The sequence below is a fragment of the Neodiprion fabricii genome, chromosome 3 (genome assembly GCF_021155785.1).
Source record: "Neodiprion fabricii isolate iyNeoFabr1 chromosome 3, iyNeoFabr1.1, whole genome shotgun sequence".
NCBI classification, from domain to species: domain Eukaryota; kingdom Metazoa; phylum Arthropoda; class Insecta; order Hymenoptera; family Diprionidae; genus Neodiprion; species Neodiprion fabricii.
In genome coordinates, this window is record NC_060241.1 from 7,025,140 (window position 1) to 7,051,538 (window position 26,399).

The 26,399-nt window shown below is 40.5% G+C and overlaps 2 protein-coding genes across 2 annotated transcripts; one reads left to right on the plus strand and one right to left on the minus strand.

The window, feature by feature from the left end:
• Positions 1-4,646: 4,646 nt before the first annotated feature.
• Positions 4,647-16,757, plus strand: LOC124177476 (A disintegrin and metalloproteinase with thrombospondin motifs 7-like). The gene is made up of 17 exons (XM_046559859.1): positions 4,647-4,692; positions 7,434-7,837; positions 10,676-10,838; positions 11,315-11,616; positions 12,002-12,126; positions 12,472-12,621; positions 12,708-12,857; positions 12,936-13,086; positions 13,168-13,266; positions 13,339-13,548; positions 13,629-13,865; positions 14,029-14,149; positions 14,217-14,343; positions 14,423-14,543; positions 15,415-15,558; positions 15,634-15,752; positions 15,849-16,757. The coding sequence occupies exons 1-17, from the start codon at positions 4,647-4,649 to the stop codon at positions 16,594-16,596; spliced, it is 3,417 nt and encodes a 1,138-aa protein (XP_046415815.1). The 3' UTR covers positions 16,597-16,757.
• A 310-nt stretch (positions 16,758-17,067) lies between these two features.
• LOC124177477 (A disintegrin and metalloproteinase with thrombospondin motifs 6-like) lies at positions 17,068-25,408 on the minus strand. Its single transcript, XM_046559860.1, has 12 exons — positions 25,349-25,408; positions 25,110-25,267; positions 24,864-25,022; positions 24,413-24,557; positions 19,954-20,163; positions 19,748-19,862; positions 19,012-19,272; positions 18,791-18,911; positions 18,602-18,716; positions 18,282-18,532; positions 17,787-17,974; positions 17,068-17,720 (listed from the first exon to the last, which is right to left on the minus strand). Exons 1-12 carry the CDS (start codon positions 25,406-25,408, stop codon positions 17,272-17,274), a joined length of 2,232 nt encoding a protein of 743 aa, XP_046415816.1. The 3' UTR covers positions 17,068-17,271.
• Positions 25,409-26,399: the final 991 nt, after the last annotated feature.

The following is a 26,399-nucleotide window of genomic DNA, read 5'->3' on the forward strand; positions in this document are numbered from 1 at the left end:
AGGGGTCCAAATATGGACTCAATCAGCTCACGGTTGTGGGTCCGACGGGTCAGCCTTTGATTACTGCAGCCGATCCAACAATCCCCGCTATCTCTTTTTGGACGAGCCTTCACTTCGATTCAATTCGCTATCAAGGATTGAAAAGATGTGGTTCTCGCTCTGGGGATTCGCTGGAATTTCTCTGTATGCAGATATTCCGCAAAAGAGGCAGTTAAACCTCGTGCAAAATAATTCTCGTGCCCTCGTCAATTCCCTGCCTTTCAGACACTTACTAGTTTCAGAACCTCCACAGAAATGTCACGAACATGGTCACTGATTCCGTTACCATTTGGAATCATTGTAACGTATTATAAACGTTTCATCAATGTTCCAAGAATGATTTGAAGTAACCATTATTGGTTCGACTACTCGTCACTAGGTGCTGACCACTATTTTCTGTATTCTCGTAAGTGCACGACATGTATCCGCTCCTCGAGAAAGTGTTAAGGTGTTCGAGAATATTTCACTACCCTATTATTATCAACAAAATCAGTCACCTATCAATCTTCGGTCAGCTGTTTACGTAACATGTCCGATACTATATACGTCAATGAGACCATCATGCACCGTATTGACATTTGACAGATGAAAAATATTCTCACCGAACCTCTTCACCCATGAGATCGAACGTGTTCATGAATTTTGGAGAAGGGACTGGATGGACTTGGTGTCAGGATGCAGTTCGGGATGATAGGATGGCCAGCTTTACAGGGGGAAAGGACGGGCTGAGCAGGGGACATATATTGTAATTCGGTAACGAATTCGGGCTAGAAATTCTTCGGAGGTTTAAATAACGACCAATTATCCGTTTCGTAAGGCGGAGGCGTATTAGTGATGTTAAATAGCTGACGACAACCGACGCCAGGGTTTAGAGCGTGCGTGGCGTTGCTCGCCAACTGAACATGTTAATCCGAGACGCTATTTACGACTGTTACTTGCTCTTCGTTTTACATATATACGTGCCTTGAGCGGAGATTAGGGTGCCACGTTCTCCGATACCGCGCAGAGAGAAAATACGTGTATACCTCATGTGCACCCACATACGTGTCTGTAACCACGGTGTCGTCTGCTCCCCCTGCGCTCCATCCTCTTCTCCATCCTTTGAGGGGGGCTGATTTCTTGATGCAATTCAGCTGCGCTTCCTTTACGCGTTCAAAAGTGTAACGATTTGCGCACGCTCAGTGGACTCATGTTAATTCCTCCACGAACCAGTCGAAGAAGGTTTTTCCTCTTCTACCATGCTGAGCTGGATGCTCCTGTACTCTGAAACCAAAGACGAGACCATGGAACATTGTTTCTCATGAGAGAAAAATCTAAAGAAATTTCGGATAGAAATCATGGATGCTTCGATGTGCGTTTGAAAATCAGCATTGAGCAGACGAAATGTCCTATTTCAATATGGCCGTTATTGACGCACCTGAAATTTTATTTTGCGGATAAGATTATTAACGGTATTTGCCGGTTGTCGACCGCTATTTGACGTGAAATAAAATGATAGCAAAGATAGCTTGGACTCTGTTTCACCTTCATACGAGTCATACGGATTAAAAATTCAGTCTCTGTAGTTCATGAGGTTAACTTTCACGTATCAATTTTCTATTGTTTCGACCGCAGCATGATTGCCTGAAATTCGACTCCGACAAAAAGGTTTCAACCGAAATCTGATTTGAGATTGGCGGCAATTGTGTCGAATTAAAATTGACCACCTACTCATATAAATTTAATGAATTCTGTTTTAACCAGCGCTTGTGCTACGACGAATCTATATTTACCCGATACCTGGAATTACTTAGATCGTTTGCGGAAATGGAAATGGCAAACGCATTTGCCATCAACGGTACGCAATGTACGCGGGAATTACTCGCAACAACTGGCTCGTTAAGACATGCTCGAGAGAGGGTGAATGACGCGGACTCAGTTTTACGTTATAGAACGACTTCCTCAACATACGCTTCTAAAGTCTCCCACTGAATCACCAGGGATTAAGATAGAGTTCAGAAGATTAAAATATACGATATTGAGATATCATATTGCAGTTATAATACGGTTTAATATTCAAGTCGATTTAACCCAGCTTACCCATCGCCTCTGCACCCAGGTCTTCTATTACACTCAATCACGACCATATTGGAGGCCCGTTTCATTCCATTCGGTGTCATTCTCATTATATACAGGAGAGTAAAATTTCACAACTAGGAATTGAGACAGTATGACTGAAATCGTACAGGTATTTGACTGCTCGACGAATCGGATGAGAGCACATATCAGCTTATTCCATTAGTGTATCGAGTAGAGCAGAAACTGATTCAAATCCGATGAGAATCAATAGATTATACATTTCTTCAGGTTCAATGAATTGGATTCGTGGATAACCATGACACCATTTAACAGGAATTCGGAACAATACTTGGAAATGTTTTGGTATGAAATTTCCCGAAACTAGGCCAACGTCGTCGATAATGACGATTTCTCTCAAAATAAAAATACCCTTACAAATTCGTATATAATTATACTGATAACAATTAGACTTAATGTTACAAATAATTATCGTTGTGTCATTATTTTTTGAACTAATACTGGTCATCCATAACAGCTTACTAAACTTTACTCACTAATCTGACTGGTTGAATAGTTCCATCTATTAGGTATGATTTTCTAGCCCTTTTTCACACTTCAAAGGAATGCAAATTCAGATAAAAACTTTACGCATCAATTTTCACTGCGTCGATCGGAAACATGGCCGTTCAATTTCGAAGCAATAATGCTAGTTGCGCTCGATGCTAATGAACCAAAGAGTTCCAAGCCCATATGCTAGAAGACAGAATTTACTCAGGATCAGTACCGATAGTTGCGTGTAGTTTTATCAACGAAATGAAGGTACATAATCATGAAAGACTGAGAACCATTTATTACTCGCTTCCATGCTGCACGTACGGTCGATTCCCGAGCGTCACAGCCGTACGATTTCCTGGCTAAGGTAACGTAATTAGCATGTTGGCAGTTCCATCGAATCGAGCTACGGCGTAGGCGAGGTGACTTGTCCGAGAAAAAAACTCCGGCGTGTCGAGAGCAGCGATATAAGAAACTGCGGCGACCATTGGCTCGTTGTCGATGAAGGAGCGACCCGGACTTCCAGAACAACTCCGTGCAGCGGGAAAGGGAGAGGGAGAGTGCGGGAGACGTGGAGAACCATAAGCAATTTCACGGGGCGTCTAGGCTGTCGGGGACACAGCCATGTCTTATTATTTCACACCGGCAAGACGCTTTTCACCCTCGCGTTCGACTGACTGACTGCCTGTACATAGCTCCCGATACCGATATCGAAGCTCCACATGCATGTTGCGTCAGGTTGTTTCGTCTGTGAGAAGCACTTTCCTTTCTACTCTTCGCCTGAAGAAATTGTTTTACGTAGTAAAAGAGGAATAATCCGACCGAAGACCATTTCTTAAATGCTATTTTGAAAGGTCCCCTGCACCAAATGTTCATGTGATAAGTCATGAGATGTTATGATCGAAATCAACGTGTAATTCATTATATGATTTGTATTGTATATTCGAGAGAAATACGTAAAAAAATCACTTAATAATATACAGAAGCACGAATCACAAAATGTACTGTATCAAAAATCATATTGGCTTCGTGCTTTTGTAATTTATTACATAATTTTTCACATATTTTCCTGATAACAACCCGACTTTTTGAGAAAATTTGTAAAGATTTTCTGTCGATGATTTCAATAATGGCGACACGTTCGTTAAAAATGTAGATCCACGTTGCTACATTTTCAAAGATAACTCAAGCGAGTTTCATGTCTTACTTCAGACCAACTTGGTTGTTATACAATTAAAGCTTCGTCAAAATACTTGACATAAGAAAATTGTTATAATTATTCTCGAATTTGAACTTGGAAAAGAAAACAAAAAAAAATGAAAAATAAACAAAACACTTACGAGGAAAAAAATTTGGCACGTTGTGCCCCGAAGAGAGTTTGGCAGAGAATACGGTTGGGTATTACGCATAGATGGATACTACGTAGTTCACACTTAGATCCAGTTTGCACTTGATCATTGTTTTGGTTCTAGGCGGGGATATTTGAATCGTTACAACGGAATTTAATTGTTCTAAAATACGTTCGAATGATAACAATTTCAAAAAATATTAACATCATCGTTGTATTGTGTAATTTGAATAAGAAAACTTTGAATTTCAAGAGCGACGTTATACTTGTAAAATTGGGTTCAAGCAATATCCTATTGCGATATTTTTTGTCTACATGTAACAAATTTTTAAAGAAAGAGCGAAATAAAAACGTTGCTTCCGAAAGAAATTCCCTGATGAATTCTGGAGGAAAATTACAGTATTGAGTGAGTAAATGTGCGTTCAAATTGACAATATATCACGGGGATGTGAAAGATGCATCCATGAACAAATGCACAAAAACAACAGACAGGTGATCTCGTGACTGTCGCATAACTATCTGTTTGACGTTTAGTCGTCAGTATTTTGGCATACGGAATAAATAATTTATATCAAGTGTTATGAGAGAAGAAGTTGCGGTTTTGATATTTTATACTTTTATCCTCGCTGTTCACTGTGTCAGCTACAAGATGGTGGACAGGAACAGTCCGGAGGCTACCGAAGGACCGTATCATGGTAGGTAAGTGAGTCCTTCATCATAGACGGCTCTCTATATTTACCGTGTTTGAAACCGTCGTGCTGTAATTGCCGTAGTAACTGTCAGACTCACCCTCCTCTGCATTCGATTACGTATTCAGAGGCCACGATCACGTGTAGTAGTCAAATTGAGATCAAATCCTCGCGCGTGTATTCACTACCAATGAATAATATAATCAAACATTCCTCAATCGGGAGTTGTGTCCACTCGGGGTTTGTAGGAGGTCGATTACACGTTTGAACGAAAAATTTATTCTGGGTGCTGATGCACTTTTACGAAATGTTTCATTGATTCGATAATAACACTGCGGATTTTTAGAATTTTGAATTGAAATCAAGTTGAATTTCAATGCCAGAAAAATTGGTGGGTCATTTTGGTCAAAACTCTTGCAAATTTCGTCTTCATACTTCAAAATTATATTGTGACTTGAAATGTGTACGAGGTGTGAGGACATGATTCGTTCTTCATATCTGAGATCGGAAAACGCATTTTTGTCGCAATGACAGAACTTGGTGTGCTAAAAATTGAATTGTTATAGCATTATGTATTGATTTTAACAAAAGATTTGGACTGTACATCAGTGCTAAAATTACTTTGACTCTTTACGAGTTGAACTATAAAAAGTGGAGTTCGTTGAATTTTGAATATTCATCAATTTTAATAACCATTAAGGGAATGTCAGACCTCCGTCAAATACATCGAACCACATTTTTCACAATATCCAATTTTTCTCATTGTCAGTAACGAAATCTCTTCAAACTTTGGCGAATGATAGGGTGCAGAATGATTGAAAATATCTGATTTAGCTGCAGTATCGTATCGTAACGTCAAATCTGGTGAAAACTAGCTGCAAATACTTGAACGTTTCCATGAATCTTCCGAAACGTTTTCGGTTGATACGTAAGCACAATCATGAGCCCAATCATCTCCGAAAATGTCGAAAGATTTTATTACTTTGGAGAAGGAAATACTGTAAAAAACGATGTATCGTATTTGACGGAGGTTCAAAATCCGTTTGAAGACTACTCTACTTGCGTCCATATTTCAAAACCGTTATCAAGTTCGCCACAGAAAAAAGTGTCCGAAATGAAAATCAAGCCTGAAAGATGAGTCTGAAAAGTAACAATCGCAAATGTCTTGAAATAAAAACGGCAACATCCTCGCTTCGCGTAGAGGAAGAAGGATTTTGGTCGCTATGGGTGGTTGGTAGCAACGGTAATGGAAGGAGAGCACGTTCCGAGAAGAGTCCCTGCGTGATATCATCGAGAGATTGACTTTGGCGTCGTCTGTGGGCGCCAGCCGGGTGTGGTGCACCTTTTGCTGACGTATTGTGTCTGAGGGCTAAATTAGGTTATTTATTGCCAGCTGAATAAGATCGAAGGGAGCAATCAATGCAGCGTGTGGTGAGCAGGCGTCGTACGGACATCGGGAGGAAAAACGCGGGCTTGGTCAGACTCTCGGTCCATGATCCGCTGGCTCCGTCTTTGTCTCTCTCGTTCCACCACCGAAAGCATCGCGCACCGCCGGCCGAACTCAGCCCGAGCCCTTTGTACGACCGGACAAAGGAACAGCGAAACCAGGAACGTGACATGCGTGTCAATATTCGCATGATGCATCCACGTTAGCGCAGGACACGTGAGCCAGGAAGTTTTCTCTAGGCTAGGCACAGGTGAATCCATCATTGTTCCCATCCTTGGGGGAATTATTTCACTCACGAATGTATTTCTTTCACTCGCGAAGCGGTTTCACGTACGTATATCGGTTGAATTATTACCGGTGTAGATCTTATCTGCTCGCTGCAAGCACAACGTATCAAGAGAAGGAGGACAGTGAAAAAAGGAAGCAACGTAAAATATCCTTCCACTGTGAATCCAGCACGAGTATAATTCGAACGTAATGAAAGAATGCTTTAAAAGCTCGGAACTTACCTCTTCTTGTTCCATTTTGTCCCCAAATATTTTTCTTTCGTCGGAAGTTAGTTTCACTTTCAACTGACTCTTCGTATCTTGACATTCATTCACTCGGTCAAGTTAATTCTTTGAACTTTCAAGTTTCGAATAGGTTCTTAATTCAGGTTAGTTTGTTGAACTTTACAATTACTTGTTATGATTCGAGTTCAAGTCAGCTTCTTGAACTTTCAAATTCCTCATTATTTTATAGGTCGATGTTGATTTGTTGAACCTCACAATAACTTAATATTATTTAAGTTCAAGTAAGCTTGTTGAACTTCTATTTTCTTCGTCATTCTGTAAGCTAAAGTTGATTTATTGAAGTTTAGAATAACTTACCTTGATCCAAGCTAAACTGAGCTTGTTCAACATGCAAATGCTTTATTATTTTATTAGTTTGTTAAACTTCAGAATCAATTAATCTGATCGCCATTGAGCCAAATTAATTGAGTATTCGATTTCCTCACGGTGCTCTAAGTTCAAGTAAGTTTGTTCTGAACTTAAGATCGACCTATTACGATCTTAGTTTAAGCAAGCCTTCCGTACTGTAGAATTTCTTCACCGTGTTCCGACTTCAGTTAATTGATTTGTTGAACTTCGGAATAAGCTACTATAAATTCCTTCAAAGTTCAAGTTGACTTTTCCGACTTAAAAATCTCTTGTTATGTTCCACATTCAATTTGATTGTTTATTGTTATGAATGAGGAATGTGTAACTCCACGAATCTGTCAGAAATTTATTGCAATCCGTGTAATTTTCCAATTACCAAGGCAGATACACGCGGGATGTCCACAATGCGGAGATGCTGATACCGCGTCGTGTGACAGAGGACGGCAGTTTCCTGACGTTCAACTTACCCAATTTCTACGATCGTCAGGAGCTTGAAGCTCGGAAAAAGCGGGCAGCCGATCCAGATGCCGCGGCTGATGACCTGTCCGACCACAAGCTGCACTTGGTGCTTCCATTCAACGGCGCCGATCACCACGTCGAGTTGACTCCGCACCACGAGTTCATGTCGCCGGAATTGGTGATGGAGACTCGAGGCGAAGGTGCTCGCACTAACCTCAACAATGGCGTACGATTCAGAAGAGCGGACGATATGCAGTGTCACTACAGGGGCCATGTCAGAGGTCACAGGGATTCCAGGGCAGCACTCTCTCTGTGCGATGGTGTGGTTAGTACCGTTTATCTGATTTTCGTTCACCTTAGAGCTGAGGTGCATCAACTCGATGGCGTCTAATAAAATTCACTCTACTTCAGAGAGGCTGATTATAAAAGGCTGAACTCTACCGTGAATATTATAATTCAAGTAACTCTACGGACCCCGATGGTAAAACAGTTGACTCCTCTGTAATCATGGAAGATAATTGTTTTATCATCGGGGTTTGTAAAGTTACTTGGATTATAATCGTCACGCTAAAGTTAGATCTTTTATAACCAGCCTCTCGAAAGTTTCGTCAATTTTATCAGTGGCCATCGAACTGTTCTGTGGAAATTCGAATTGAACCCACCGTTCTTGGTTAGGTATACAGCGAATTGGTCGAGATAGAAGCATTGCCCCCAAACTGTACAATACACCTATTTAGAGCTTTGGATAAATCGGAAGGTTTTCATGTCGTATAACTTGGGGGATATTTTTTCGCGAAATTAGTAGTCACACATTTAATCAATCTATCGATGGTGCACTATTGCGTACGCTTCAGGAATCCTGTGTAAATTCAACGCTTACACCAAATAGTCAACTTCATACCGTTTACTTTTGAATCTAAGACGTATTTACATCAAGCGAAAAATTTTTTGATTCGATTTTTGGAAATTTGCATGCTTAAAATCGTTGTTTTAATGTGCATTTATTTTAATGATTCGTTGGTGGTAATTCGTTTCCTTGAATTAGTGTATGCAAGTCAGTATGCATTACGTCTCAGCTCTTTCTACCATTAAAGTGTTACACAACCTTCTACTTCAAATTCATACCCAGTGATCTGCGTAGATAATTAGATCATAATTCACATAATAAGTAACTTACACTATCTTCTCGTTGTGCGGATTTCACTACTCTGCAGATAACATCTGATGAAATTTTATAAATCCTCTCTTCATTTTGAATCTATTGAAGATACGACTAGTGTTATAAATTGCATGAAATTTCTGACCTTGTATCCAAATTTGTAACTCTTAGAAAACAGAATTGATGTTGGCCAAATTTTGAGCAATCTCTCCCAGTTCATTGTTTCTTTCTATTTATTTGTTTCTCTCTCGCTCTGTTCCAAAGTTTTCTCAGACACCCGGTAGATCTCCTTGAATAAATTTGAATGTATTTATTTGCTTTGGCGAACTTATGCTGCAGCCAGCTTCTAGATGAAGTCAGTCAGTGTATTCCGATTAGCATCACGTTTCAATTCTGAATTTACGATCATCCGCCGCAGTGAATTGGCGACATTGTGGAGCAATGCGTCGATCTATATGCAAATCATCTTATTAATTTGCATGCGTTTAAGATGTAATAAGGATCTTGCGTGAAGAGAAGCGCACTAAAATATCCACGGAGAATCGCTTTTGCGCAGTTGATATACCTGTACGCTCAGCCGTATCAGACGACGCGTATAGTCAGTGATCAAATGATGAAATGAATTCATTTGCGGGTGTGGTTTCACTATAAGTATATAGGTCTGATACAGTTGAAGCCACGCTGTATTTCAAAAAAATTATGAGCATCACTGTAAAAAATACATCCTAATCTCTTATCAAGGGTACAGATGTCTGACCTTCTGAATGCTGGAAAATATTTTGTATCTCTGAAGATCTTTTCAAGCTGATGATTGGGACGAATAATCTCGCAGAATCTTCTTCCGAAACTGCAGTTGTCATAATTAGACTTTCATCAATATCTAATTTCTTCTTTCTTGCCTATTGGTGAAAATATACCGAATAAAACTATTGTTGGCAATATTTTTCGCCGAGAGTTGCAAAATCTCCCCAGTGGTATTATACTGGAAACTCACAATCAGTTTGAAGTGATTCACCATCGTCAGGGGACAACGAAATCTTTTGGAAGGCGTGATGCTGTTGATTGGATACAAAGAACCATTTTCAGAGTGGCGTACCCTTGTTGAGATGTGAGAAATCCTTTCTTGAGTATAGGCATCTTTGTCGGGATACGAGGAACCGCTATTCAAGCTTTTCAAGCTTTCCACCTTTGTCGCGATGCAAGAGATATTTCTCTTATTTCGCAACACCGTGATTATGATCTGGATGTGAAAACCTTGACGATGATGTGTGTCCTGGTCGATAAAATCACCTTGACAAAATCATTAATGAACTTGCGTTATTCAGATGTTAAAGTCAGAAGTCAAAGAGACGCATTACTCGGGCTTCCATTACACTTACAATAACAAAATACGAAAGAATTAATTAACCCCGAAAACTAACTACTCTAACTTTTATCCAACTCGTGAGTACCACGTGTATGCTGCAGCTCGGCTCTTAACCTCTGGAGACGTGAAGTTGCATGCACTTATACAACATCCAAAAGCTCGACAAGTACACCATGAAACTTTCGAGAAATGTCATCGTCAGACTGTGTGTCACCTGCAACTGACATTTGGGTAATTTCAAGGGAATCCGGTTGCTCGTACGAAACCCGAACATCACCGAGTCTGCCGAAACTTTTTTTCATATTTGCCCGCTGATTAAGACGTAACTCCAAAATACCAATGCTTGCAAGGATTCAATCTTTGATTTATAACTTTTTGATACAAGTTTTGATTTAGCAAAAGCGATTTCAAGGGTAAAATATACTATTTTGAGAAATAAAAATGAATGGTGGACTTTCGTCAATTTTCATTTCTTTGATGAGATATTGTTAGAATTACTTCAGACAAAATAAGTACATGAACAAGTATAGAAACTTATTTTGCATACATAATCTCGAAAACTATACATGGCCGACTGTTGAGTCGCGAATAATAACCGCGAATACTTGAGTGAACGTATGTTTGACTGTTCAATGTAGGCCGGATACTTGCATACGGATCAAGGGCGTTACTTTATTGAACCAGTGAGCCAGGCGGTCCCTGACCGAGAAGGCCAGCACGTCCACATGGTTTACCAACGGAAAGCGCCGCACGAAACCCTGCATCAAACCGAGCGGAGCAAACGTAATTGCGGAACTAGTGGTGAGAGTTTGATGTTATACCTATATTTGAGAGATTTATGTTCCAATCTTTATTTTGCGACGAGCTGCCACGTTTGGAATCAGACTGGAAGTGCTAAATCTGAAACTCCTCTATTTGGAAAGAAACATTAATCGTGGCGTCAGGCGATTAGTTTTGCCAAATCAACGTCAAATATTCTTCCATCAAACTGCTCGACTTAAGAGAATACAAATTCAATAATTGGGAAATTCGCGTAGGTGTATTCCGAAGACATTTGACAAACTTATTGAACAGTATTCACTTTGTCCCAAGAGAATCGATACATTCTCTTGGCAAGTACCTCAAAAAATAAGAACGTGAGGCCATTGAGACTCTTTGATTTGAAGTGTTTGTTCTCGGGACTAAAATGTCCGGATCTCTTCTTGAGATCCTGTTTTTTTGTACTTTGTCAGTAGGAGAATTTTTTCAACAGAATAGCGCAACCTTCATTGTTCCAGACGATTGGGAAACAGCCTGGGCTGAGCAGTTGGAGAAAAAGAATCGACGCGATAGGCTTGCCGGTAATGGAACGTTCGAAAAGAGGACCCCGTCAGCAGCTACCCACAGTATCCACCGCTACGTTGAACTCACCATAGTATGCGACGAACGGTTTCTGAAGTACCACAAAAGCATAGACTACGAGCAATATGTTCTGACAATTCTAAACATGGTGTCCGACTACTACCACGATTCCAGCTCTGGGAACCAGTTGGACGTAGTTGTGGTCCGAATTATTTATCTGGAGAAAGAAAAGGAAGAGGTAGGGTCACAACTCACGTTATGTAACTGCGATCAGCCTTTACATTCGTTTCCACACACAATTATTAACGTTTAAAAATCATATAATTGTGAATCGAGAAAATCGATGCAGATTTGTTGTCCACCTTTGTGAGAAAGAAAGATAGACATTGGATAATGACTCAAAAGCTCAAAGGTCAAGGTTGTGACATTCCAAGTGTTTTTAAAATGCTTACGCATTATGAATCAGTCAGCATAACGGTTGACAAAATTCAATAGATTTTTTCGCCTTTCTCCGTCGCAAATTTTCCCTGTGAAGAGTGTGGCGAATTTATTTTCATACTTTATGTCCGTTGTAAGACACGTGTTATCACTTTCTATATATCCAATTTGATGCGTGCTTTTAGATAGATCTATCCATTAGCCCAGAAGCTGAGAAGACCTTGGACAGTTTCGCCACTTGGGTTAATAAGATGAATCCAAAGGACACAAAGCACCCCAATCACCACGATATCGGCGTATTAATCACGAGGCAAGCATACGATCATAATTATTTGTATGATCTTAGTTTGATCAACGTATTTCATTATTGTGTTCAGTATTTCACTAATGAGTGTAAGTCCATACCGTATGGATTACTAAAACCAGTAAAAAGTTAGAAAATTATTGATATGAGTATGTTCCATATTTCTTTCTAAAACAAGAGTTTTATTCCATGCCTGACTGAAGTTTTGCTTCTTTTCGAAAAGATCCCAGCACAATTATTTTATTCACCGCATTGACCCATCTGTTTTACTGAACAAGTACAAGACATTCCAGTTTATCTTTTGCCGAACACTTTGTTTATTCACCGAATCCATCTATTAATGACTTGCAGATACGATATTTGCGCAAGTGATGAGGCAGCGTGCAATCTCTTAGGTCTGGCTTACGTGTCAGCGGCTTGCGACCCTCCAAAAGCTGCGTGTATCAATGAAGATGCTGGGCTCATACTTGGCATAACCGTTACACACGAAGTTGGACACAAGTTCGTATACATACAATGTCTCAGCGGTACAGCGTTCTACTTCAAAATAGTAACCATGACTTTCAACTGCATTAATTCTTCAACAGTTTGGGATGTTCCCACGATACGGTTGAGATTAGTGGATGTCCACCGCAAGACACATCTGATAAAAGTTACTTCATTATGTCACCGATAGTCGACGTTTTCACCTTAAGATGGTCGCCATGTAGTAGAAAATTTCTCACAACCTTCGTAGAGTAAGGCGTGAATGTATCGGTGGCCTTAAATGGGGCATTATTTACCCATAATCAGCAATCTTAAGCTTATGTTTACAGGACCTTAGGTGACTGCCTTCTGGACAATCACAAGAAGCCCAACGCAAAATACAAACTCCCTGGAATGCTTCCCGGGGCTATGTACGACGGGGATTTTCAGTGCAGGTTGATGCTGGAGGATCCTGAAGCGAGTGTGTGTGAAAGAACTGAGGTAAATTGGCAGCTGGATAGTTGATTGTGTCTAACATGACTTGTCTAAGAATTAATCAAATGTGCGCATGTTGGTTTTCAGTCAATATGCGAAAGTTTGTGGTGCAAAAAGAATAGTAACGCCAAATCATGCAGCTCAAAGGGTGCCCCAGCAGAGGGTACTAAGTGTGGAGAGAACAAGGTACCGTAAAATCAGTTCAATGACACTCAATTACTCTTCACTGTAGCGTAATCATTTGTACTTACGGTTTAGTGGTGTATCCATAAGAAATGCGTTGAGATCGGCAAGCGACCCTCTGCTGTGCACGGAGGATGGGGTAAGTGGAGCAAGACGAGCGATTGCTCGAGGACATGTGGTGGTGGCGTGAAATATAGTGAAAGAGACTGTGATAATCCGACCCCGAAGGATGGTGGACGGTACTGCTTGGGAGAGAGGAAAAGGTTCAGTACGTGTAATACGCAGGTTAGTAAAGGAGTGTGTCATTCAGAGTCCATTGATGCGAATGAGACGCCAAGTTATATCCTCTTAATGCTTTCCAATAGCCTTGCGATCCGAAGAAACCGTCCTTCAGAGCAGCGCAGTGCACAGAGTTCAATACACAGAAGGTTATGCCCGATGGGCTTCATACTTGGGTACCACATCCGGGCCCTCCTGAAGCTCCGTGTGCCTTATACTGTCTTAATGAGAAAAAAACTTATGTTAAACTTGCGCCAATGGTTAAAGATGGAACTCCCTGTGAGCCTGGAACGAAGAATCTGTGTATCGGTGGAAGCTGCGCAGTGAGTGTCGACTTCAATGCTTTCCGCAAATTGGTCAGATGAATGTCAAGTTGACTGCAGTGCACACTTAGGTTGCGATAACAGGTTGACGGTGGAATGATTTTCATCGGTCACACAAGTAGTATTATCAGCGGAATTAAAATAAAATTCTGAAATAATTTAGAAAGTTGGCTGTGACTGGGAGATATATGGGGATGCTCTCGAAGATCAATGTGGAATCTGTAAAGGTGACGGTACTCAGTGCACTCCAGTTGAGGGTGATTACACGGTGACCGGAAAGGGCGGTAAGTGAACAGGCTCCGTCGAAATGCAGAAGAAAATGTCATTTCTAATTTGTTCTGTGATTATTAGATTACCAGAAGGTTGTGACAGTCCCAAAAGGAAGTCGGAATATAAGATTTTTTGAAAAAGCTCCGGCAGACAACAGTTTGGCCATCAAGCTAGAGAAAGGAAATACATACATACTCAATGGCGATCAGTGAGTGAATTTTGTTTGAGCCGTCGAGATCAAATCGGCTTTTTAATAACATAATAATGCGAAATGTCAAAATGAATAGCCGTGAGAATAGAAATGGAGAATATCCTTGTGCTGGCGACATAGCGGTATACAAACACCCTGAACCTAAAAAAGAAGAAGTCCTGATCAAAGGCCCAATCAATGATGATATTCAACTGCAAGTACGTCACAGGTCAAAATACTTTTCTTATATATCGATACCGTTGCAACAGTGGCGTACCTGAGGAAAATAACTCCTGTAGCAAGTACTGAAATTGCGCCCTGGTCTGAAAATCGATTGTCCTTTAAGGAGAAGGTTCAGTGCACTTTCTAGTTATAAGAAATACCTGTCCTAGAGGTTTCATGATGATTTTTTTTTTGGGCTTCATTCATGGTCGCATCAAAACAATACCCCACGTTTAAAAAAAAATGAAGAAATTTTTGATGAATTATTTATCATTCGTTTATTTTGTGTATTTTTTCTCACGAAGAATTTATTATGCATTTAATGGAAAATATGTATGAAATAAATGAATTATAAATAATTCATCAAAATATCCGCAATTTTTTTTTTTCAACCACAGGGTAGTTTTGAGATGGGAAATTTCGTCTGAATTTTTCACCTAAAAATGAAAACACTGTGGCCGGTAATTGTTTCCCGGGGCTCCTGATTTTTTTACGTACATGAAAACTCACTGTCTAAAAAATGATGCATGGGATTAATGATATCTTCATTCGTTCGAAAGATAGAATTTGTGAAATGGTCATAGTTATATATATTTCACTCCATTACGAGTCACATTATTCGAAAAGTAATTCTGTACACTTTCGCTACGACAATCTCTTTTTCCTTGTATTTCTAGAAGGTCATTACCATAACAATTTGTTAAAAACTCAAAGTCTGACCGTATTGTCATAAAGCTACCGAAAAAAAAAGTTATCTCCAACTAAGCAACTTCTTTCAAACATGCTTGCCATACCGTAGATACGTCACTGCGTTGCAGTTAGAAAAATTATTCATCAACTATTGCCTCATTTTTCCATCCATGGCAGTATGTCTTTTACAATCCGAAAGTTAACCCCGGTGTTCACTACGTGTACTACGTGCTAAACGGAAAATCTGGAGGGAAACCGCAATATCAGTGGGATTTCTTGGACTGGGAGCCATGTAGCGTGAAATGCGGCGGCGGTACTCAGGTAGACGAATTCCGAACTGGTCCATAAATTTAAGCGACAGCTTCTCGTTGCAATTATTATTTGTGTACTGAGCAGTTGGCGCAAGCATCTTGCATCGAGCAGCAGAGTGGACGAGTGTCCAATTCATTTTGCAAGGACATCAAACGTCCAGAGCCCAAATCCAGGACGTGCAACACTCAGTCCTGTAAAGCTAAGTACGACAAACTGTTCATGCTACCGAAATTCATAACAAATTGATACCACCAGCTTGTTATAAATCACTCGCTTGGTTCTTCCGTTCAATCACATAGATGGCGCGTAAGCCAATGGAGTCGATGCAGCGCGTGCGGAGGGAAAAAAGGGCAACAGCGTCGAAAGGTGCAGTGTGTGAAGCCAGCAGCCCATCCCGGGGGTGAAGATGTTCAGGCTGAACTGACCGCTTGTAAAGGCAAAGTACCAAAGCAGTCACAGAGTTGCACAGGAAATAGACCGTGCAAGAAAACGTGCAAGAAGACGCGAAGCAACGTGTTCGAGGAAGAAGGTGACGCGACCACTGGAAAACCGCAGTCGCTAGAAGAACAGCGAAACGCCATCGACAAGCTGGTGGACATGGGCATGTCGCGGTATCTGGAGAAGACCAATGGCGAACGTTATCGCGGCAAGTCAGAGAAGAGAAACGTCGCGGTTGACTTCAAGCATCTGATCGACGATTGGGTCGCTCCGTCCAGTGACGCGGGTATAGACGCTGGAAACAACTGTCCCGGAAAAGGATCCGCACAAGCGATTCTGGCAACGCCAAAACCTGGCAGCATCGTTAAAGACAATATACCATCCAGCAATATTGTCGTGCTGGAAGCGCCCATCATAAATAATCAACAATCCTCGAATATGTCCGACCAAGCATTCCAAGAGGAAGGAGACGAGGTTGGCTCAGAAATAGACACCAGTCATGAAACGGTATTCAAGGGTTCTGAGGCAGCCAAGCGATTGCAGAGCCCTGAGCATCATGATGGTGCTGAATCTATGGGGTCTGCGACCAACTTACCGAGTGGAGGTTAAATATTTGGCATTGCTGAAAATTCGACGAACGCTTCGCTGTTGGCTGTTGCCAACTGTGTTACTGGAAAATTTGTGAAAGAGGTATACGATTCCTGCTTTGTTTTCGACATGCCAACGCTCGTTCACAATTTTACCCTCCATCCGTTTTGTTCCGACATTACACTGAACCATGCTGGAGCTGCTTTTAACAACAATTTTAATTATTGTCATTATTATAAGGAGTTTTTTTCTCTCTTATGTCATTTGTATTCGTTGTTGATCGAAATGTCATTATAATAAAGATTCAGACTTATTGCATTTTTGGTGGAATTAAACAGATCTTTGGTAATAATGTATGAGTTAATTTAATGTAGGTTACTGGAGGATTAATTCTGTTATATAGATAAATTCATGCTGAACTGTAGCGTTATAAAAAATCGTACCATTACAACGGCATCAACTACACTCAATAATTTTGTTTAAAATCTCGTCTCTAAATCATGGCATGTAGAAATGCTTCCTACCTCTATAAAAAAGAGAATTAAATGTACTTGAAAGCTGTGTACAATATCTAGTTCGCAAAATCTCACTTCGGAACAAGGTGGGAATAATTCGAACGACGTGCGAACGGTCGTTCATATGACCACATATTTACAAGGTAATCAGGATTGAAATCCCTATTGAGTTAAGTCAGCGTTAAGGAGGTTCTGACGATGCGTGGCCCTCCTCTTGGATCCGTTGGATATATTTTACCGCATCCATTCCAACAAGAGTGAAGTCTGTCTCATTGGCCGTCGGTTGAGGGATGAAATCTTTGGGAAAATTGACGATATTGTTGTTCTCGTCTCGTTCAAGGATTATAGTAAGTGTTAAGTTCTTGATGTCCTCCTTGTCAAACACCACTTGGCCCTCCTTTACGTTGCTGACGCTTCTCGATGTAGTCTGACTGTCACTTTGATCGGTCCTCTTTTCTATAATTGATGCGCGATCATTCGTGTCTGATTGTTTCTGATTAGTTCGAAATTCTCCGAAATCTCCTGCCAAGTCAGTGTCCATCTTTGAACCGTCATCATTGCCGTCAAGTTCGTGTACACTGTTTTTCACACCTAAAGAAGTTTCATCAAGTTCGTCCGATTTATCATGCACTGAAAATTCATCGGCATTACTTTCTTCGCGTTCATCTTCATATTCGTTATCGGCACTTTTATTACCACTATTGCGACGTGTCCGTACGAGACACTGTTGTGTATCCTTTGGCTTTGGGCCCTGGCAGTAATTCTCAGCGATGATGTCTGCTTCTTGTTCACCGTGACCGACTGGCCGAATGCATTTGACGGCTCGCTGTTTTTTGCAACCAGGAGTACAGGGGTTGCATCCTTGCCAATCACCAATCATCCATCTATGGAATGCAGTTCGACGAAGGTAATTGCGGGTAGATTAGTTTTGGTGTGATCATTGATTACGGGATTGCCTATTATATAATGTTAACAATATCAAATTACAAGAGAACTTTGGAAATCTGCTTGGAATGTTAATGAAATAGAAATAAATAACCTGTAATGTACAACTCAATTCATAAAGGACACGTAATTAATATCAACCCCTCGGAACTTCTGGTTGACCTTTCCGAATCCCGCTGAGTTTTTTGTCTCTTTTAGTTACACGAAACTCAAACAACTTGAACTCAATTGGAACACTTTTCTCACCTAGGGACACATGGTGCCTGATTGCAAGGTTTTACTTTCTCTTCAGGCTTGGTTGATTTCTTACAGTAAGTATCCTCCACTTCTCCTCCAATCTTTTCCACGCATTTAGGTACCGAAACTGCTTCTCCTGGACCGCAGAGTGCATTACAACGTGTCCAATCGATGTAATTCCAGGAAAATTCAGGCTTTCGAGGGGTTTCTTGTTTCAAACCCAGTGAATACTTGAGGGTGACGTTTTCCTTGGGATATATCTAAACACCCATTTTTCGCACTGTCGATCTACCGTAAAGAACAAAGAGTTTTGCTGCGCGTCAACTCACCAGTATCACCAACTCCTCGGATACGGGTCCAGGAATGTTAAGTGCCTCCTGCCTCGCTCTGATCATACCAAGCCAGGCCTTTGAACCCGGGAAATCAAACATGCCCAATCGATTGCTGAAAGTATTGCACTATTGGAGACCTCAAAACCACTGGCCGTAGTATATGTGATATGACTTCAGACAAGTTACCCGTCGATCAGCACGTTTTTCGATCCCTTTGTCCTAACCACTATCCTCGCCTTTGTGGGCTCGGTTATCTCCACACGGATGTTCTTAGCCTCTTTAGGTACGTCAAGCAATTTCTTCAGACCTTCAAGCGAGGAAAACTTTTGTATTTTTACGCAATCCCGAACGATTCGGGCGATAATTAACGGAAGCTCTGGAGACTCGTGATTGAACAGCGAACCTACGTGGCTGTTGAGCGATGAATTTAGTCCCTTCTTTAAGAAGGCACGAGGTGCTGTCCCCCTTACAAACTCCGCACATATCTTCAACCGCATTGGATTCCATATCCAAGTCGCAAGGTATTTCTCTGCAGGTTCCTCCGATGCAGACGTCCCGTATTCCCCTGTAGCAAGTTGTGCCATCGACGACCTTCGGCTTGAGAGATGTCAGCAGCTTTGTCTCACTCAGACAAAACAGCACGCAGGGATTTTCGGACGCCTTTAAATCTTGGAAAGAATAAACACGTTTTTACTCTCCAGCCTGATGTATAATCAATTTCACTGTCGAACGAATAAACGAAGCTCGTAAGCACGAAGGTAAACATATTGCTCTCAGATTCCTATAAATTATTCAAAAGATTTATTTCGCCCCACTTTTTAGTAGAATCCAAGAACTGACTCGTCCATAATCTGCTTACCTTTCACACGGCCAACCCGAATTACTCGTTTCTGTACACAATTCGCGATTGGAAAAAAGATTTTACCGGTGAAATATTATAATTCATAACATAAAGTTGTTTCGTGCTTGGAATCTGAACCAGTAGCTTATGAAATATTTTGCATGATATTTTTTTCTTTCGCTACTTGATCCCAAATTGAGAAATTCAAATTGTGCTTATTTCGAGGGCTATTGACTATTCAAAAAAACTTCTATGGTGTCTCTGACGATTATCTATTCTTTAGGGATTAAAGTTAAGCTCACTTTCAGGCAAATTATATCCCACCCATTGATGAATTTTTCCGTCCTCCGGAAAGACCCAGTCGTCAAATTCTGCGCACTGTACGTCGCGGAAGGATGGTGTTCCGATCTCACACGGCTTTGAAAGACAGTTTAAGTCAAGAATCAGTTGTTTCATAACAAACGTAAAACGGTTTCCAGTCTATACGAAATCAACTATGGACGCTCACTTCAGTCGCGCAAATTTTGTGACGCTTTTTGATGCCTTCGCATATTTCACCGCCGTTTGAAGGCCTCGGATGATTGCACTTTCTTTCAGAAAACGCCACGCCTGAACCACAAGTCCGGGAACACCGGCTCCAGGGTGACCAGGCGCCCCAATTAGCGTCAATGGCTCCGGGACGTTCGCCAATCGGCAGACACTTCATTTGGTAGCACCACTGCAACAGAAGAAAACTTGACTCGAGGTGTGTCAATGTAGACGTCATCATTGTGCAGCAATGAGAGAAGCACGAAATGCGTGATATTTGAAAAGGAAAGTGAAGTTATACTCAGATAGTACGAAAGCTCTAAGCTTTTGAAGAGTCCGTAAGCTTTTCACTAGAATGCCCGAAACGAAGTTGTTGTTTCTCATTTTTAAACCCACGTCTCGTGCCTCTAACTTTACCTAAAATACTTTATGACTTTACGAAAGCTTTAACGAGATTACTAGAAGCTTACTTCGATGGTATGTTTCAGTCACTTACATTGTTGAAAAAATGCCCAAAACTTGATAAAAGTAATTACATTGTGTGATTGGTTGCAGAAAAAAAAATCACGAATGATTTCTTATTGGCAGCATATTCCTACTCCGTTACGATAACCCATGAAATTATGAAATGTCTAGATCTGCTGACGCCACCTGGCTATGATTCAGAACCAAGGAGATTCGCAGACGTCGTCGGAGCAATTGCCCATCAGTCGGGTTTACAGTTAAGCTAACCATTCGCCACTCTGGGAGCGCCCGGTGTTCCACCGGCTGAAAAGTCGCTGTGTAATATTTTATTACACACACGGGATACTCACGTGAGAATAATCAGTCGCGTCTCACTTTGCACTTTTTTTTCTTATAATTTTTAATGCTGATTTGCCTCAGGGGGTTTGATTTCTCTGCCGAACACTTCATCGAATCTTTAAGATTTCGTCGGGTTATTTGCAATTCTAATATTCCGCAACATTTCGTTCAATGAATCACCACTCTTGTAGTTACATCAATAATACAAATACATGTACAAAATTCCCACTGCGTAATTGTCTCGATAAAAATGTTCACAAACTGAAGAACTCATTAGCAGAAAAATCTAATCTACGTACGTCGATTCTTACGGATGGTCTAAAACGAATTACGCATATTATATTTTCATTAAAATGTTCTGGATTTTTCAAATGCCATTTATCCATACCTACAATATCATCAGAAGTTTTTCTTTCTTTCTATACACAGAGGAGAACGAATGATTTTAGTAAATCAAAATTCTCGATTCATCTGAATGTAGCTTCAATTACATAAAGCAGCTAAATCAAGCAAGATTATTGTGATACGAAATATTTTATATGTTATCTGAACTCTGAATTATTATACCTTGACTCGATAATCCTATTTACGAATAATGTCTAAACGTACCACATCCTAAACAGAGGTTGAAATAAATCTGACATCATTTACAGGTACTTTACTTTTGTGCTTGAAACGATATAAAAAATTGTCAGCCAGTTGAAGATAACGAGGGTCAGGAACCGATCGAGTTTAGGTGGATTACCCCATACATCACCGACTGATTTCAATGTTCCGACTACCGTCTGATCGGAATTCACTCTGAATCGATTCTGAGACCTAAGAAATACCTTTGTAAAAATCGCCGAGTCGGCAATGAAAACGCTAGCATCAATTGACATTAAAAACCAAACATTCGGCACAGTTTTTGTTTGCCGAAACTGTCCAAGTGAGATTTTCGTCAAAAAGAGGAGAGCTTTTACTATAAAAACGGACTTTGTCGTATTTTCTTTACAGTTAATAATCACGGTAAAAGGCCGAACAAAGTGAAAGGTTTGATGAAAGAGCAAATTTTCACAAAGGAATATTTCACACGTCGGACGCCTGTGGATCAGCTAATTTTTTTACACAAAGTATGCCGACTGTACGTTGAATTTTTCAAGCATATCCGGTTTCCGTTTTATACCATGAAATAAACTTGTCACACGTTGAGGTAAAGCTACGAAGTGTGATGAAATATAATTGAACAGGATTTGGTTCTTTAAAATATATTGTCTAAAGCATGAATTCATCACTAGCGGCTTTTGTTCAACTGTTGTCGTTAAACCAGAACCTAATTTGTCAGTACAAATGTTTCTAAACCCACACGAATATGTTGAATTATACGAGATCATCTATCTTCAGAATATAAACGAAGAATTTTCATAAACATTAACAATTGAAGAGGATGAAATCGGTATGAACAAGAGCAGAGAGTGTTGTCGTAGACTGTACGATGTCAAGATCTGTAATTTGAAAGTCAATCAGCGTTTAAAGCATGCAAGAAGGGCGTTGGTAGTGGGAATAATAAAGTTGTCAGAAGCACGAGGTCGCCAAAAATTGCGACAAGTCTTTGTTTTTTCGAATTAAGCACTTTTTAGCAATTCACCTTTTTTTCTCCGCAAGGCGTCCCCTCCACAGGAGGTGTCCGTTGTGACAGGCAACCTTTCCCAGGAACAGCGCACCTCAATTCCTGGCAGGTCTGAAATTCAAAGTTTATTCTTTATTCCCAGAGACGCAAACACGTCTTTACAGGATGGCATACTCTCCAGCGCTCCGAGACCGATAAGTCAGTCAGCGAAAAAACTGGCTGCAAGCTTCCGTTTTCAACTGCTAGATAGCGTTTGTCTGCAGCATCAGAATTCATCAGAATCGTTGACTCTGAGACTGATATTCCGAACAGTTTAATTTACAATAAGTACTTGAGTTGTAAATCGTATTCAAATTTAGTCCATTTCGTCAAGCTTTATCAGATTGGAACAGATTCAGACATTCTTCGATTATTTCAGAAATGTCGAAGCACGGAAAGCTTCGAAGAAAAATGTCTCCACGAGTTTCTCTATAGGGACGTTTTCGAAAAATTTCCAAAGATATTCAAACAATTTCAGAAAAGTATAATCCTTTTTCCAAGTACTTGAAGAATCATATATTTTTTTACGGTTTTCTGAATCTGATTCCGCGTGTCCACACAATTATGAAAAATATGTGAACACACGCAAGAATCAAATTTATCTTTTATTTCATAATTTTTTTGTGATATCTGATTTCCATTTTGTATGTTAAATACTTCAGTTATTATTCTGATGTAAATACATTTTACCCAGTTCTTTTCGACAAACGAGAGCTTCTTACAGAAACATCGCGTTCTCTAAAAAAACAAATATAGGCTTTGTTGCATTATGCCTGGCGATAATTAATTCTCACAACTGATTCTCAATGCTAACATCAAAGAACATTGTGAATTCCAATTTTACGAAACCTCCGCTTTTCATCTCGGTAGTTAAGCTCACTGCCTATGGTTGAACGAATCAAAGCGGCGCAAAATATGTGGAGTGTAAAAGCTTTCAGTTGGCTGCATCCTCCGAGAAAATATAATTTGAATTTGGACCGAATGCGCGTTAGGACAGATGCTCAAACACAGAGCGGAGGCAAGCGTACGTCGCTCCACCGCACAAAGTACGTTTTATAATCTATGTTTGTTCAAGGATTCCGCCGAACAAATGAGGCTGTTTTTCTTCCGTACAAACAAGGTTGGAATTTCATCAAATAAATTCAATCCACATCAGAACCGCACACATACACACACTAAAACACTCACACACACACTCGCACACACATGTAGATCATCAGCGAAGGAATCTATACTCTGGTTAACTGATCAGTACACTAAAATGAAAAGTTTTATAATAATTCGGTAATGTATGGAACGATATTAGAAGATCAATTCAAATCTTTTTTTTCAAGCAGAGAAACCATTATTATTCAAGCTTATTAATCGGTTTATTGAACAGTTCTCGGTGATAATTTTGTTTTTATCTGCGGAAAGATTTTTAGCACTGGTCAAGAAAGATCATTTGCGGATACTTTTTGAGAGGACATTTTAGTGGTGTGAAAAAGTTAGTCGTAGGGTTGGAAGTTGAGTAAATTAAGGCCTAGTTGCTCAAGAACCAGGGAGTTTCTTCGCAACGTCTGTTCTTCACGAAGGTTTTATAGCCGGTAGTCGTGAAAGAAAATTTCCATGATTGTCACAGACTCAACCATCATTGAATATAATGTCTCATGATAACAGACAGAAGATTTCGTCCTGTTGCAAACGTATTAAAATGAACCGAGAAAAGTGAGGTAGGATTTAAAATCTCTCGTTTCAAAGCTAACGAGAAGACTTGAAATTCAACAATCAGCACTCATTTGGGTAATCAAATTTTCATCAAAATATTTGCGTTGACTATAATTTTTTGCCTGTTCAATGTATAACAAAGTCTTTCACATCAACTGACACATGGTTTCTCAAAGTTCTGGTCAAATTGCTCTATTGCAATGTTTTTCGTTTTTTTTCAACATGACATAAAAACGTCCACCATGTACATAGTTGAACAGAATCGATAGTATCTACTCACGAGTCCCAAATCACACTGGCGGACGTCCTGGCGATAGTAAAGTCGGCATTGGTCATCACCATTGTACATGACACCGGGTAACATCTTGTTACCAATGAAATGATGGTCCTGCGCCTCGTCCTCGAGGCAGGTGCCCATTCCAGATCTGAACATAGAATAACCAGGAGTGAAGTTGACTGGCTGAAATGAACTAGAATATCCGAGCCGAAATCAATTAAACGCAAAGGTAATTCCAGATACGATGAGGTAACTTGTCCTAAGCAACCTAAATTAGTGTTAATGCAGCGCTGATTGGGAGGAAATTGATGAAATACGAGGAGTCGCGTAGATTTGGGAGTGCGAGTTGGGGTTTCTGGAAAGCTCGATGTATAGCGGTTGAGGAAATTTTCACGAGGATGGAAAGGCAGTCACCTGCTTGCGCAGGGGAGCATAAAATTTGCAATTTCCTTACTGTAAGTACGCCTTGATGCTGCTCTGTGAACATTTGGACCACCCTTTTGTGACGTAAGGATTTCCGGAATACATTACGGAAGTTTCAATGTAACCGTCTCGGTGCACAGTGATTCCTGAACAGCCGTTCTCCTCTTTGGAGTCGTGGAACATGCCAAGCCTTAAACAATACTTGAGGTCAGAGGTCGCGAAATCGCAGTCACAGCCGGAGTACTTCACTGTACAATGTGACTGTGTGATCTCTCACGTGTGTCCGATTTGATGAGCGATGTTGTACCCGGTCCTCAACCCGTCGTCCTTTACAACAGCCGCACCTTTAACGGGGTCGCAGGTACTTCCGATGGTTGTTATGCCAGTGAAACCGCAGAGGGATTGCGTCAAACAGATATCTATCCTGCCAAACTCCTGATTAGGTAATCACATTCGTCGATAGCTAGTGAAACTCAAAGCTCCCGCACAGTAAGGAACACCAACTGATCATCTCACAGGTTGAGGATGAGTGGCCTCAGGATCGAATCGGGAGGTTTTCCCATGAGTGACAAACATTTTGATGAGCCATACGAGCTATGCTTGTATGATTTTATTTCTGATATAAAAAGTCGTGATTCGACAGTTGGTCAATGCTAGTGAGCGGCAAGATTAGACTTGCACCTACTTAGTTATGAGTACTGCAGAGTCGTGGTGATTCGGATGAGTGTCGTCCCCCGGATTCATCCTCTGTTGCCATTGTTGAAAAAACTTCAGTGTGGACTCCGCGTCTTTGTTCACTGATAAATTCATCTATGATATTGTTGGGTTGAGTTACGGTGAATCCAGAAAACGAATGTGGTGCAGGTGGTTTTCTTATCATAATTCTTAAGTACTTTAGGCTAGGTGTTTCAACTAATTCAAAATTATTGGTAGTACAAACCTCGTCTTCTTCTACTCCGAGTCTTATAATCCTAACGATAGCTAACTCCATTTGGACACCGAGGCTGCTGTCTTGAAACAACCCAGCAGCCTGTTGAAGAATCCGAGAAACCAAAACGTGTAAATTCGAATAAATAAGTAGAAACGTCCACATTACTTGCAACGTTTAACGTGACAGACTCACCATATTGAACAGAGTCAGTACGTAATTTTCTACATCAAAATCCTTGTGATATTCCAAAAGCGTTCGATCTAGAACAACCAATAATTCTATGGTGTAGAACGTGGCATTATTTGGCGTGTCTCTTTCCCGTCTACTCGCAACTCGTTCTGCTGTTTTTTTCACAATATGCTGGTTGACTTCGCACATCGCTTTCCCATTTTCTTCGAAATCCTTGCTCGCTCTTTTATAGACTATGTGAGGATGCTCGATGTCTTTTGTGAAATCGTAACCCTCTAGTGGTTCAATTACGTACAAGGAACGTTTTGTTCTGATGTAGCCAGCCTGCAAAACGTGGATCAGAAAATAATTTTCAAACGATCTGTAGAGGTTGCAAAAAACGATTATCTGAACTATTCTGTCCATTGTTCAGAATTCCATTTTGACTTAGCAATAACGGTTTTATAT

What these genes read in the sequence shown, in the direction of transcription:
- LOC124177477 (XM_046559860.1), bottom strand. Translation starts at nt 25,408, where the DNA reads ATGTTTGTCACTCATGGGAAAACCTCCCGATTCGATCCTGAGGCCACT. An exon ending in GGGATATAATTTGCCTGAAA is followed by an intron (nt 19,273 to 19,747) that starts GTGAGCTTAACT and finishes ATTCTTTCCAAG; the next exon opens with ATTTAAAGGCGTCCGAAAAT. An exon ending in ATTCATCGCTCAACAGCCAC is followed by an intron (nt 18,912 to 19,011) that starts GTAGGTTCGCTG and finishes CCTCGCTTGAAG; the next exon opens with GTCTGAAGAAATTGCTTGAC.
- LOC124177476 (XM_046559859.1), top strand. Translation starts at nt 4,647, where the DNA reads ATGGTGGACAGGAACAGTCCGGAGGCTACCGAAGGACCGTATCATG. An exon ending in ACGTAATTGCGGAACTAGTG is followed by an intron (nt 10,839 to 11,314) that starts GTGAGAGTTTGA and finishes TCATTGTTCCAG; the next exon opens with ACGATTGGGAAACAGCCTGG. An exon ending in GTGTGTGTGAAAGAACTGAG is followed by an intron (nt 13,087 to 13,167) that starts GTAAATTGGCAG and finishes GTTGGTTTTCAG; the next exon opens with TCAATATGCGAAAGTTTGTG.